At 52.1% G+C, this 12,010-nt stretch overlaps 1 protein-coding gene across 1 annotated transcript in view; it reads right to left on the minus strand.

Annotated features, from left to right (window-relative positions):
* Nucleotides 1–12,010, minus strand: part of LOC140904593 (uncharacterized) — a 261,339-nt gene that overhangs the window by 208,657 nt on the left and 40,672 nt on the right. The window contains exon 6 of the mRNA XM_073327024.1: nucleotides 2,808–2,818. Coding sequence (XP_073183125.1) covers nucleotides 2,808–2,818 — 11 coding nt within the window. The remainder of the gene's footprint in view (nucleotides 1–2,807; nucleotides 2,819–12,010) is intronic.

A 12,010-nucleotide genomic window follows, 5' to 3' on the forward strand; every position in this document is an offset into this window, starting at 1 on the left:
GGTGGTGGAATCTCCTTCCTTAGAGGTTTTTAAGGCCCGGCTTGACAAAGCCCTGGCTGGGATGATTTAATTGGGGATTGGTCCTGCTTTGAGCAGGGGGTTGGACTAGATACCTCCTGAGGTCCCTTCCCACCCTGATAGTCTATGATTCTATGAAATACGGAATTCAAACAGCAAACCTGTCTCCCAAAGCACAGAGGGAATCTGGGGTCTGTTCTCTTTGCTTAGCCATCTGCAGTAGCACAGAGAGGTCTTTTAAAGGTCTCCCCTCCCACAACTGGGGAAAGGGAAAGAATTCTTAGCTTCTAGCTTGATGTGAAGAAGGATGTCTGCACCATAGGGCCATGGCCTGGCCTTTGCTAGAGAAACCATTGACACATGGAACCAGGGTAAGAAAAACGTCTCCTGGAGTCAATAATTGACCCCCTGGGAGGTCAAGGTCTGTGTTCTGGCTAATCAAGGGCTTTGTTTTACCACCTCAAAATTTCAGTCGATAAATTCAGCCCCGAACTGTTTCTGGTGGGGAGAGTGGTTGGGGTTACTTTGGCTTTGATTTATTTTGTTTTGTTTTTCTCATTTTAAATTACCTTGATCATTTTGATGGGAAAAGTGTTTGTACGAGGCCAAGGAAAAATTGGAAAAGTTAGAAACCTGCATGGGAGTCTCTGAGTCCCTTGGTGAAGGCTAAGATTTAGCCATGGATATTTTTAGTAAAAGTCATAGACAGGTCACAGGCAACAACCAAAAATTCACAGCCCATGAACGGTCCATGACTTTTCCTATAAATTCCCATTACTAAATCTCTATTCCTGGGCCCGAGTGCTCTGGGGGACCCCTGCTCCTGTTGTGGGGCTGACTCCTGGGGCTGTTGCTGTGAGGACCTGGGCACCACTCTCCAGATGGCCCCTGGGGTCACTGCTCCGGCCACCCTCCCGGCTGCTGCTCAGGAGGTCCCTGGGGCACCCCCGGGACTATGGTTCGGGGGCTCTCTGGGGCCATCCCCAAGATCGCTGCTCGGGAGCTCCCCAGGGCCAGCCACACCAGCCACTTCTTGGGCACTCCCTGGGGTCAGGTGCCTGGGGCTGCCCAAGGAGTGGCTGGTGTGGTTGGCCCTGGGGCAGCCCCCAGGCTCACTGCTCGGGTGCTTCCCAGGGCCACCTCCGGGGCTGCTACTCAAGCACTCCCCAGGGCCAGCTGCATCGGCTGCTGCTCCGGCTCTGCCTGGGTCCAGCTGCGAGGGCCGCCTGAACAGCGGCCGGTGTGGGTGGCCCTGGAGCCTCTCCAGTAACAGTCAGTGCAGCTGGCCACAGGGTGTCCCAGCTGCTGGCCATGGGGCCAGCTGCTCAAGCAGCCTGGGGGTCAGCCGCATGGGCTGCTGCAGCTGCAGAACTCACGGAGGTCAAAGAAAATCACAGAATCCGTGACTCGTGCAACCTCTGTGACAGAATCACAGCCTTAGCCAGGGGTGGAGATTTTCATGGTGGGGCGTTTAGGGGATAGATGAGAGTCTTTTCCTCCAGCACAGGGAAAGGTTTTGCAGTTTCATTTTTACCAAGTGGCAACCTCCCCCACCCCCTGCTGGTGGTACCCCAGCTCAGAGCCCATTATCATCCACAATGAGACATACAGCCTCCTGCTGACAAAGTCCCTGCAATTCAAAGACAAACTCCCCTAGTCTGCCCCTTTTCCCAGCTGACTCCTCACCCCACAGAGTGCAGAACAACCCCCACATAGCTGGACCTTCCGGCAGTCACAGATGGCTGAGGATGCGCACTTGTGCACAAAGCGATTTAATAACTATTAGGTTGACATAATTCTGTAGTTTAGACATTCCCTTAGTATGTTATTTTGTGCAGAGATGTGAATGTAAAACATCCACCCACAAACACAGTGACTGAATTCCCCAAATTCACTGTCTCCTCACTTTCCAGAAAGCTGCAAAATTCAGTTAATTCTTGCTAGCAGAGGGAGAATCGAGGTGACACTAATGTTTATGATTGATTAAATAATATTTAGGGTTTAATTAATACATTAGAAAAAATAATTGGTGATTTTTCTAAATAATACCAAAAGGTGAAAAAAGAACAGAGACAAACCTTGTCAGTAAAGTCTCTTTTCCCAAAAGATCCTCAAAATATTATTAATTCTCACCCCACCTCCATAGGACTTCTGTGCATGTTTTGTGCCATTCATACAACTTTCTATTAGAAATGCTCTTTTTGGACATTCCCAGGTCTGGAAATTTGTGAAATATATAATTTGAACAGCAAACCTGGCTTCCTGCAACAAGAGACACTTCTGTGACCAGCCATAGTCATACTAGGGGCTAACTAACCCCAGCATCACAGCAAGGATCTTTCTAGCACCTGGAGAAAAAATATGAATGAGGGTCGATGACACCACCACTTGGCTTCTCTCTTTCCCCATCTCAACACCTGGAAGATTGTCTGGAAGACAAAGATTTTGAACTGGGGAGATTGGTCCCAGGCTGACAGGGAATTCAGCCTGTGTATTAAGAACTGAAAACTGCCTGAAACATCCAGTGGGGTGAGAAAAGCTGTTTGATCCAATTCTTGCTTAGTCTGTCCAAGTTAGAATTTAGACTGCGATTCTATTTTTATTTGTTCTGTAACGAACTTTGACCTCTGTGCCTAACACTTATAATCACTTAAAATCTATCTTTCTGTAGTTAGTAAACTTATTTTAATGTTTTATACTTACTAGTGAGTTTGTCCAAAGTGCTTGGGAAAGCTGCTCACTTTAGAAAAGCTGGTGCATGTCCATTTTCTTTTGATGGCATGGCGAACTAATTAATGAGCTTGTCCTGTTCAAGAAAAGGTCTTGTGAGGTGAAAGATGGTACACTTCTGGGGTGCAAGGCGAAGGCCTGGGGAGATTTGCTGGGGACTCTCTGTAGAATTCATGAGTGGCTTATGGAGCATTCATGCAACTTAGCTGGGTGTTTCACTGCATGTTGTTGGCTGAGTGATCCCAGCACCAGGAGGATCACTCAGCCAACAACATGCTGAGCACAGCATTGTAAGAGAGAGCCCAGGCTGGAGAGTTAAGGGAGCACAGCAGTCCCACAGTTCCAGGTTGTACCCCACGGATCCTGTCACACAGAAATCCTACTGTGACCTGCCGTGGTCATGCTGTGCTTAGTACTCTGCCCTATTGCTACAACAGCCACAGATGCAAGATGGGTTATAGCAGCCTTGACCTTGTTTCCATGTTTAGGTGGTTCTCACCTAAATCTTCTAGCAGCTCACAGTAATATCCCAAGCTCCCCAAGTCCCACTGACAGCTGAGCTTTTCCTCCCCATGGAGACAGTGGGTGGTGGGTGAGTTTGTACCCAAATAACTGACAGAGCCAAGCAAGGTGCAAAGAAATGTTTGCTTCTGTCACTAGGTCTCTGTTTTTCTTTATTACTCACTCTCCCTTTCTCTGATAATGAGCAATGGTAAGAAAACAGCTTGAAACTAGGTGTTAGCTACGTTTGGATGACAAATTTAAAACAATCACAATGCCTTCTAGTGTGACACTGACGCTATCAGAGTCTTACCTTTCATTCACACTACATTAATAAATGTTTCCCTGAAGTGCATTGCTATGATTATTTCACTGGCTCCTACAGTGATACCTCCTGCTCCTTCTGGATGATTCATTGCACTATTTGGAACCTCCACCTAAAATCACCCCCTTCCTGGGAGCAAGATTCAAAACTGCCCAAGGAAACCCCATTGGGTTTCAAGTGCAGTGTAGGCAGGGAGGTGAGGAGACCGCGCAGGGGTCTCTGAGCTCCTTCTTTGTCACAGGGAGTGGGGTCTAGTGGGCTACAGGCGGGGGTCTGGGAACCAGGACCCCTGGGTTCTATTCCTGGATGAGTGGGGCCTAGTGGGTTAGAGTAGGGGGGCCTAGGCTTCAAAGAGAAAACACCTCCCTTTTCAGCACAATGCAGTTTGAAGAAACATATGACTTCTCATTCCTTAAGTTCTGGCACCATCATGTGGCCATTTCATTTAACTTCTTATTGTTAAAAGTTTTGGGTACTTTGCACAGAAATGAGAAAAGGAGTACTTGTGGCACCTTAGAGACTAACCAATTTATTTGAGCATGAGCTTTCGTGAGCTACAGCTCACTTCATCGGATCTTTTTGCGAATACAGACTAACACGGCTGTTACTCTGAAACTTGCACAGAAATGTTATTTCCTGGGGAGAGTCCCAGGAGTGGAAGCTGCATTGATTTAATCCTCAAAAAAATAAATATACATAAATGATTAAAATACTCCGCAGACCTCTTGCTCTCAACCGTCCTCCCTCACTGCTGCCAGTGAATCTCAGTTCTGTCCCACAGCCCCAAGAGTTGCTGGGTGCAAGTCCTAGGCCTGGTGTGAAGTAAATGTAGGGGTGATGGAGATGATGCAGGAGATGCAGATGTGTTGTTTGATTGTTTGTTTTTCTTATTTTAAATGTATTTGATAATTTCCATGGCAAAAATATTTGTATGAGACCATGAAAAAAGGAAGAAACCATGAAAATACCCATGGAAGAGAGGGGGTTTCTGAGCCGGTGTAGAGATGGAGATTTTCATGAAATGGGGAGAGACCAAAGTAGGGCCTTTACCTGGAGCAAAATGGGAGGTTTTTTTGTGCAGTTTCATTTTAACCAGCCCCACGTTCTGTAGTCCCTAGTGACCCCACCCCAACATGTGACCTAGAGCCTCCCCACTGGCAAAGCCACCTGTGAGAGCCCCACTGGTCTGGCCCTCCTCCCCACTGTAAAACTGCTGAGCCCCCAGCGCTCCCACTCCTAGCTGGATCTCCTGGGAGGCAGAGCTCTCCGCAGAACTGCTGTGGTTGCTCTCCTGGGTGTCTGTTCAAGGACAGCTACTGGCTTCTCCTGAGAATGCAGCTGAGAAATGGCTCGCCCGTCTCTAGATTCTCTCCTGTGGGCTCTGAGAAGCAGGATGGGGCCTGTATGGTAAAGTCCATACAACGTTCCCCTTTCATCCCAGTCCTGGGATGTTGCCAATAGCCTGCTGTCCCCTGGCAGCAGAAAAGGCTGTTTCCCATCTTCCAGGAGACACCATCCTGGGATTAAAGTCAGCTTCAGGCTTCTCCTATCTCTCTGCTTGGAATCAAGTTAATGTTTTTATAGAGTTAAAGCAGCCTGAACCCCGCAAGTCTGGATCAATGTCACAAGTTCACAATGTGTCCATGGAATAGAATTTGTTAAATCCCAGATGAGTGGAGTTAAATCACTTCTCACCCTGAGTGCTTTGCTCTTAATCCTGAGGATATTGTCCCACCGTGGGGCCATTTCCTGCCTCTCTTTCACACAGTAGGACAGTTTTCTTTGCACAGACGCAGGAACAGCAAGATCTTTCTCTGTCCCTTGTGCAAAGTAGGGTGTCAAATTCCTTGGAATCTTCCTCTTCTGCAGTAGAAACAATGGACAAACAGAGGGGTCTGGGAACATTCAGCCCTGGTACTGAGATGTTCCCTCCTCTCTTTCTTTATGCTTCTGTTGTTACATCATGGAATGTCTGGGATGGGGGAAAAGCTGAGTTCACTCGAGACCGAGGGATAAAAGGACCCTGAAAATCTCAGGGCCTCAGGGAAAACCCAACCCCTGCTTCCGGGATCACGGAGGTGCTGGGGATTTGAGTAGGAAATGGACTGTCTGAATTGTCCAGGTGGGGAATGAATAACCATCTACGACTAGATCCACCTCATTAACCACTGACACAGGCTAATCGTGCTGCAGACAGAAGGGAAACTGGGAGTAATTTTTTGCTGTACAGCTGTGGAAACTGTGACCCAGTTGCACCACAATGAATGTGCTGGGGAAAGCTGGACTTCCCAGGTAGGTGGAAATAGTAGATCCTAGAAACATCTGGAGCTCTCCACACCACTACTGCCACCAGGGCCAGGTGTTGAGTTGCTCACAGCGCCCCCTACCAGCATTACCTGCCAGGAGGGGATTGCAGAACCCCCCACCAAATGCAGGGGAGAGGACTGAGTGTATCTCTGCACCAGGGCAGGGCAAACTCTCTCTCCCCCACATATAGAATCTGGCCCTGCTGCAAAGTGACCCGTATGAACCAGCAACCTCCAGGACAGCATGATTCACCCTGAGAGAGGGGAATGGGCTTCCCATGAAGCTTATAGGCCACTAGAAGCTCTGGGAACAGGAGGTCTCTGAGTGTAGTACCTAGGAAGCCTAACTTGGCTGCTGGTGTAGCTCAGTGGAAAACAGCATGGTTTGAATGTACGAAGCTCTAGGTTCAATCTCCAGGTTCTCCTGCTGCTTTGCTCATGCCCATCTGGGCTGTGGCCCAGCAGTCTCCCTGCATGAATTTCAATCCTGCTCAGTGAGGGAGAAGTGCCAATTGCATGGAAGGTCTGAAGGTGGGTTTCTCCTCCTAAATCACCTGGGTACTTTTAAGATTCCCATTTACTGGGCTGCTTGATTATGAACAAGAAGGGAGAACCCTTCAGGAGTGGAAGGAAGGGTTCAATCAGCACAGACTGAGGAGCAAGGGCATGGAAGGACAGTCAGTGCCGAGGGAGGAGAGACGTCAGTGATTTACACAAGACAGGGGACAGTGTCTCTTTAAGGGGGCAGGAGGTGAGGGCAGCTAGTTTGGGATGATTCTGACGCTAAATAGAAAAAATGCTCATCAATGAAAGATGAGATCATAGAAGGGGAAGGAGAAGGGCAGCTCCACAGGGGCCATGGTGCTCACACAATGCACAGTTAACCTGGGGAACTCTTTGCCAGAGGATATTTTGAATGCCAAGACTAGAACAGGGTTCCAAAAAGAACTAGAGCCGTGCATGGAGCATAGGTCCCTCCATGGCTATTTGCCAGGATCGGCCGGGATGGTGTCCCTAGCCTCTGTTTGCTAGAAGCTGGGAATGGGCAACAGGGGATGGATCACTTGATGATTCCCTGTTCTCTTCATTTCCTCTATGGTGCCTGGCATTGGCCACTGTTGGAAGATAGAATAGTGGGCTAGATGAACTGGTCTGACGCAGTATGGCTGTTCTTATGTTCTAACCACTCTTTACTGAGAGTCGACCTTTCGGGCTACGCAGAACTGAAGAAGTGCTCTGGGTTAGCTCCAAAGCTTGTCTCTTTCACCAACAGAGGTTGTCCACCACAAGCTCTTACCCTCACCCGCCTTGTCTTTCAACTCCCTTTGGAGAGAAGTGAAGTTTTCCCTTTGGGAAACTATCAGGCTGAAGCAATTGTATTGATTCTGACACTAGAACTGAAGGATAAGACAGTTACCTTTTCCATACTGATGTTCTTCAAGATGTGATGCTCATGTCCATTCCACAATAGGTGTGCATGTTCACCACGTGCACCAGAGCTGGAAGTTTTTCTCTTAGCACTACCCATAGGGGAGCGCTCCAGCAACCCCTGGCTCCAGCAACCCACGGCGCGGTATAAGGGGAGCTGTGCATTCCCCCCACCCTCAGTTCCTTCTTGCCAGACAACTCCAACAGAGGGGAAGGAGGGCAGGAAGTGGAATGGACATGAGCAACACATCTCAAAGAACGCCAGTTACGGAAAAGGTAACTTTCTTTTCTTCTTCGAGTGATTTCTCATGTGCATTCCACAATAGGTGATTCCAAACTATAGCTGTTGTAGGTGGGTAGGAGTTCACAGACACTCGGGATGGAGCACTGCTCTGCCGAACCTGGCGTCCTCCCTAATCTGGGAGATGATTGCATAATGCGAAATGAACGTGTGGACTGAAGACCATGTGGCAGCCCTACAAATGTCCTGAATGGGGATGTGAGCCAGAAGGGCAGCCGACGAGGCTTGCGCCCTAGTCAAGTGTGCCCTCACAATCGGTGGCAGGGGAACTCCCACCGGATCATAACAAGTAGGGATACATGAAGTGATCCAATTGGAGAGCCGCTGAGTGGAGATCGGCCAACTTTTCATGCACTCGGCCATGGCGATGAACAACTGCAAAGACTTCCTAAACTGTTTTTTATGTTCTAGGTAAAAAACCAGAAGCCATCTTACATCTAGCATGTGAAGGCGGTGCTCCTCACTGGACACGTGGGGCTTCGGACAGAGTACCAGCAGGAAAATGTCCTGGCCCACATGATAGGCAGAGACCACCTTAGGAGGAACGACGGGTGCAGGCAGAGTTGGACCTTATCCTTATGGAATACCATGTATGAGGGTTTGGATGTCAGGGCCCGGAGCTCCAAGACACTCCTAGCAGATGTGATTGCCACAAAAAAGGCTGCTATCCATGAGAGGTAGGACCAGGAGCATGTAGCAAGCTGCTCAAATGGAGGTCCCATTAGCCTGGCTAGAACCAAGTTCAGGTCCCACTGAGAGACCTGGGGGTCTAACATAAGGAAAAAGGAGATCTAAGCCCTTAAGGAATCAACTGGTCATGGCATGAGAGAATATGGTGCGGCCTTGTACCAGCAGGTGAAAGGCCGATATGGCTGCCAAATGCACCTTGACAGAGATGAAGGAGGTAATCCAGTATAAGCCGGATCGGGATAGCCACTGGTGAGATGCCCCAATAGGTGGCCCACCAGGAAAACTGAGACCATTTTTCCAGGTAGACCTGATGCATGGAGGGTGACTCCCTTCGAGCAAGTCCTTGTCTCCTGGCCTAACCACTGAGCAGCCACGCCGTGAGGTGGAGGGCTGCTAGGTTGGGGTGGAGAAGGTGACCTTGGTCCTGGGCGAGAAGGTCCAGGCGGGTTGGCAACGGCCACGGCGGGGCAGCTGCCAAGCTCGTGAGAGTCCCGTACCAGTGCTGTCTGGGCCACACCAGGGTGATCAGGACACAAGCCCTGTCTGTCTTTATCTGGCAAGACCTTGCCGATCAGCGGAATTGGGGGAAAGGCATAGAAAAGCTGACCAGACCAGGACAGAAGGAAGGTCGCACCCATGCCCATCCCTCCCCTGGAGCAGAAATGGGTACAGCGGTGGTTCTCCCTGGTCGCAAAGAGGTCCACTTGGGGAGTGCCTCATGTTCAGAAAATCCTGTGCACCACCTCCATGTGCAGTGACCATTCGTGCTGAGAGGAGAAGTCCCGGCTCAGCCGATCTGCCTGAGAGTTTCAGACACCCTGTAAGTGATGGGCTTCCAAGTTGCTATCATGGGCTATACAGAGGTCCCACAGCCTGAGGGCTTCCTGGCAGAGGGCTGAGGAGCAGGCCCTGCCTTGCCTGTTGATGTAGAACATCAAGGCTGTGTTTTCCATGAGAACTCTGACCACTCCACCTGCTAGGCATGAGCAAAAGGCCACGCAGGCTAGACGGACTGCTCCAAGCTCCTTGACATTTTTGTGCAGGGCACGTTCCTGTGCAGACCACAGATGGGTCTGGAGGTTTCCCACATGGGCTTCCCACCCCAAGTCTAACGCATTGGACGCCAACGCTACAGTCAGGAGCTGATCCCTGAATGAGACCCCTTAGAGCATGTTCTCTGGGGTGGACCACCAGTGGAGCGAGGCTAACACAGTCTCGGGAACAGAAGGGAAGGTCAGGCGGATCTCTGGTACAAACTGGTAAGTCATTCCCAGGCATCCCATCAAACCAGGCACTTACCCGCCCACTTGCCCTTAGAGTCCTGGTGTGGAGACCGCAACTGCCGTTGTCCGTGCTTTTTATAGTCCCTTGACTTTTTATAAGGGGGCTCTTCTCTGGAGTGGATGGCCTGACTGGGAGCCTGCTGCGGTTTGAATTTGGTCCTGGCCAGGGCTGGGACATAGAGACCAAGTCTTTAATGTCGTGCAGGAGTCCTTAAGACAGTATTACTTTATGTCTGCTCCATGAACAGGGCCTTGCCATCGAATGGGAGGTCCTGCAAGGAGTTCTGCACCTCGCTGGATGACCCTGATAACAGCAGCCATGACACTCTCCTCATGGACACAGTAGAGACCATAGATCTCGCAGTCATATCCGCAGTGTCCGAGGCTGCCTGAAGGACCACCCCAGTGGCAGCTGTGACCACCTCGACCAGAGCCTTAAACTCAAGGCTGCTGCAACCACTAGGCAAACTAGGCAGTCTCCTAGGGCGCAAAGTGGTCGGGGGCACCAAAAAGTGATGCCCTGGCTCGGCAGGGAGGAGCCACCTTCCAGAAGCGCTGGAGAGCCAGAGTGTCGTCTTGTTGGGGCGGCGAGCCCCAGCCATGGAGGAGCCGGTGCGGTGCAGGGGGAAGCAGCCCGGCAAAGGAGGCAGGGCCGCTAGCAGTGTGCATCCGTGCCTCCTGCTAGGCTGTGGCCCGGCGCCCCCCTGGGGGGCTCCTGGAGGCTGCAGCATTCCCCTTGTGCCCCCTGGCTCCCCCCTCACCACGCTCTGGCTCTGCGACTCCCGGGCATGTGAGCTGTCACCGCCCCTGGGGCGTGGGGCCCTGAGCCTGCGGCAGCGGCTCACACTCCAGGGAGCCACAGAGTCTGAGTGTGGCGAGGGAGGAGCCGGGGGTGCACGGGAGCCGCCGCGAGCAGCACGGGCAGGCATTGCCCCCTGCACAGCACTCGGGTTCTGCAGCTCCTGGGCATGTGAGCCACCGCTGCCCCTCCCACTGCCTCAGCACTCTGCAGGGGAGGGCCTGGGCGCATGGCAGTCCAGCAGTGGGTTTTGCCTCCACAGGGAGCCAGCATCTGACCGGCATGGGCATGGTAAGGGAGGTCTTGGCCGGGGGGGCAGTCAGGGAGAAGGGGGAGAGTTGGATGGGTCAGGAGTTCTGGGGGGGCCTGTCAGGGGACGGGGGTGTGGAGGGGGATCGGAGCAGTCAGGGGCCAGGGAGCAGCGGGGATTAGATAGGTCAGGGGTTCTGGGGGTCCTGTCAGCGGGCAGGGAGTGGTTGGATGGGGCGTGGGAGTCCCAGGGGTCAATCTGGGGGCAGGGGTGTGGATAAGGGTTGGGGAAGTCAGGGGACAAGGAACAGGGAGGCTTAGGTAGGGGGTGGGGTTCTGGGGGTCAGTTAGGGGCAGGGGTCCCAGGAGGGGGCAGTCAGGGGACAAGGAGAAGGGGGGGTTGGGAGTTCTGAGAGGGGCAGTCAGGGAGCGGGAAGTGGGAGGGAGTGGATGGGGTGAGGCTATGGCAAGGCTCTCCCCCATCCTCTTTTTTGATTGTTGAAACCCTAGGCGTGGCAGAAGCTGGGGGGCACATGCGGGCTGGCAACCACATGCATCCACTGCAGCCTGCTGGATCCTCCATGGCTGGGGCTTGCCGCTGCCACAAGCAGGGTGCTCTGGCTCTCCGGTGCCTCCAGAGGGCAGCTCCTCCCTGCCGAGCTGCTGCAGCAGCAGCCCAAGCCCGGCAAAGCCAGTGAGTGGACTCGGGGTGGGGGCCGCCGGTGGGGGTGGGGAGGGCTCGCCGGGGGCCTGTGCACCCTCCAGGGGCGTTCAGGGGGTTGGGAGTGGGGAACCTGGTCTGGGGAGCAGTCCCTGGACACAGCTGGCTCTTGGGGTCTATAAAGGCTCATTGGGATTTGCCCCTCAATGAACCAATGTGTGGGCAGGGCGGGCGCGCAAGGTGGAACTTTCACCTAGGGAGCAAAATATCCTTGCACCGGCCCTGCTTAAACTCCTTCTTATCATGCTCCTGGAGGAAGTCTGCCAATTTGGGCATTGAGTCCCACAAGTTGAAGTCATATCTGCCCAGCAGGGCTTGGTGGTTCGTCACCCTTGGCTGGAAGCTCGAGGATGAATAAATCTTTCTACCAAATAAATCAAGTCTCCTCAAGTCCTTATTCTTAGAGGTAGGAGCGGGTTGACCCTGATGCTGCTTATGGTTGACCACCTCAAGCACTAGGGAGTTGGGGGCGGGATGAGTATATAGATACTCGTGCCCCTTGGTGTGCACAAAATACTTCCATTCTGCCCTCTTAGAGATGGGGGGCAAGGAAGCTGGGGTCTGCCACAGGGCATTTGAGATCTTTGCCACCCCTTCATGGAATCCCAGAGCCACCCTGGCCGGCACTGTAGCCAAAAGGACATCGAAGAGGGAGTCTG

This window comes from Lepidochelys kempii, unplaced genomic scaffold (genome assembly GCF_965140265.1).
Source record: "Lepidochelys kempii isolate rLepKem1 unplaced genomic scaffold, rLepKem1.hap2 scaffold_37, whole genome shotgun sequence".
Lineage (NCBI taxonomy): Eukaryota > Metazoa > Chordata > Testudines > Cheloniidae > Lepidochelys > Lepidochelys kempii.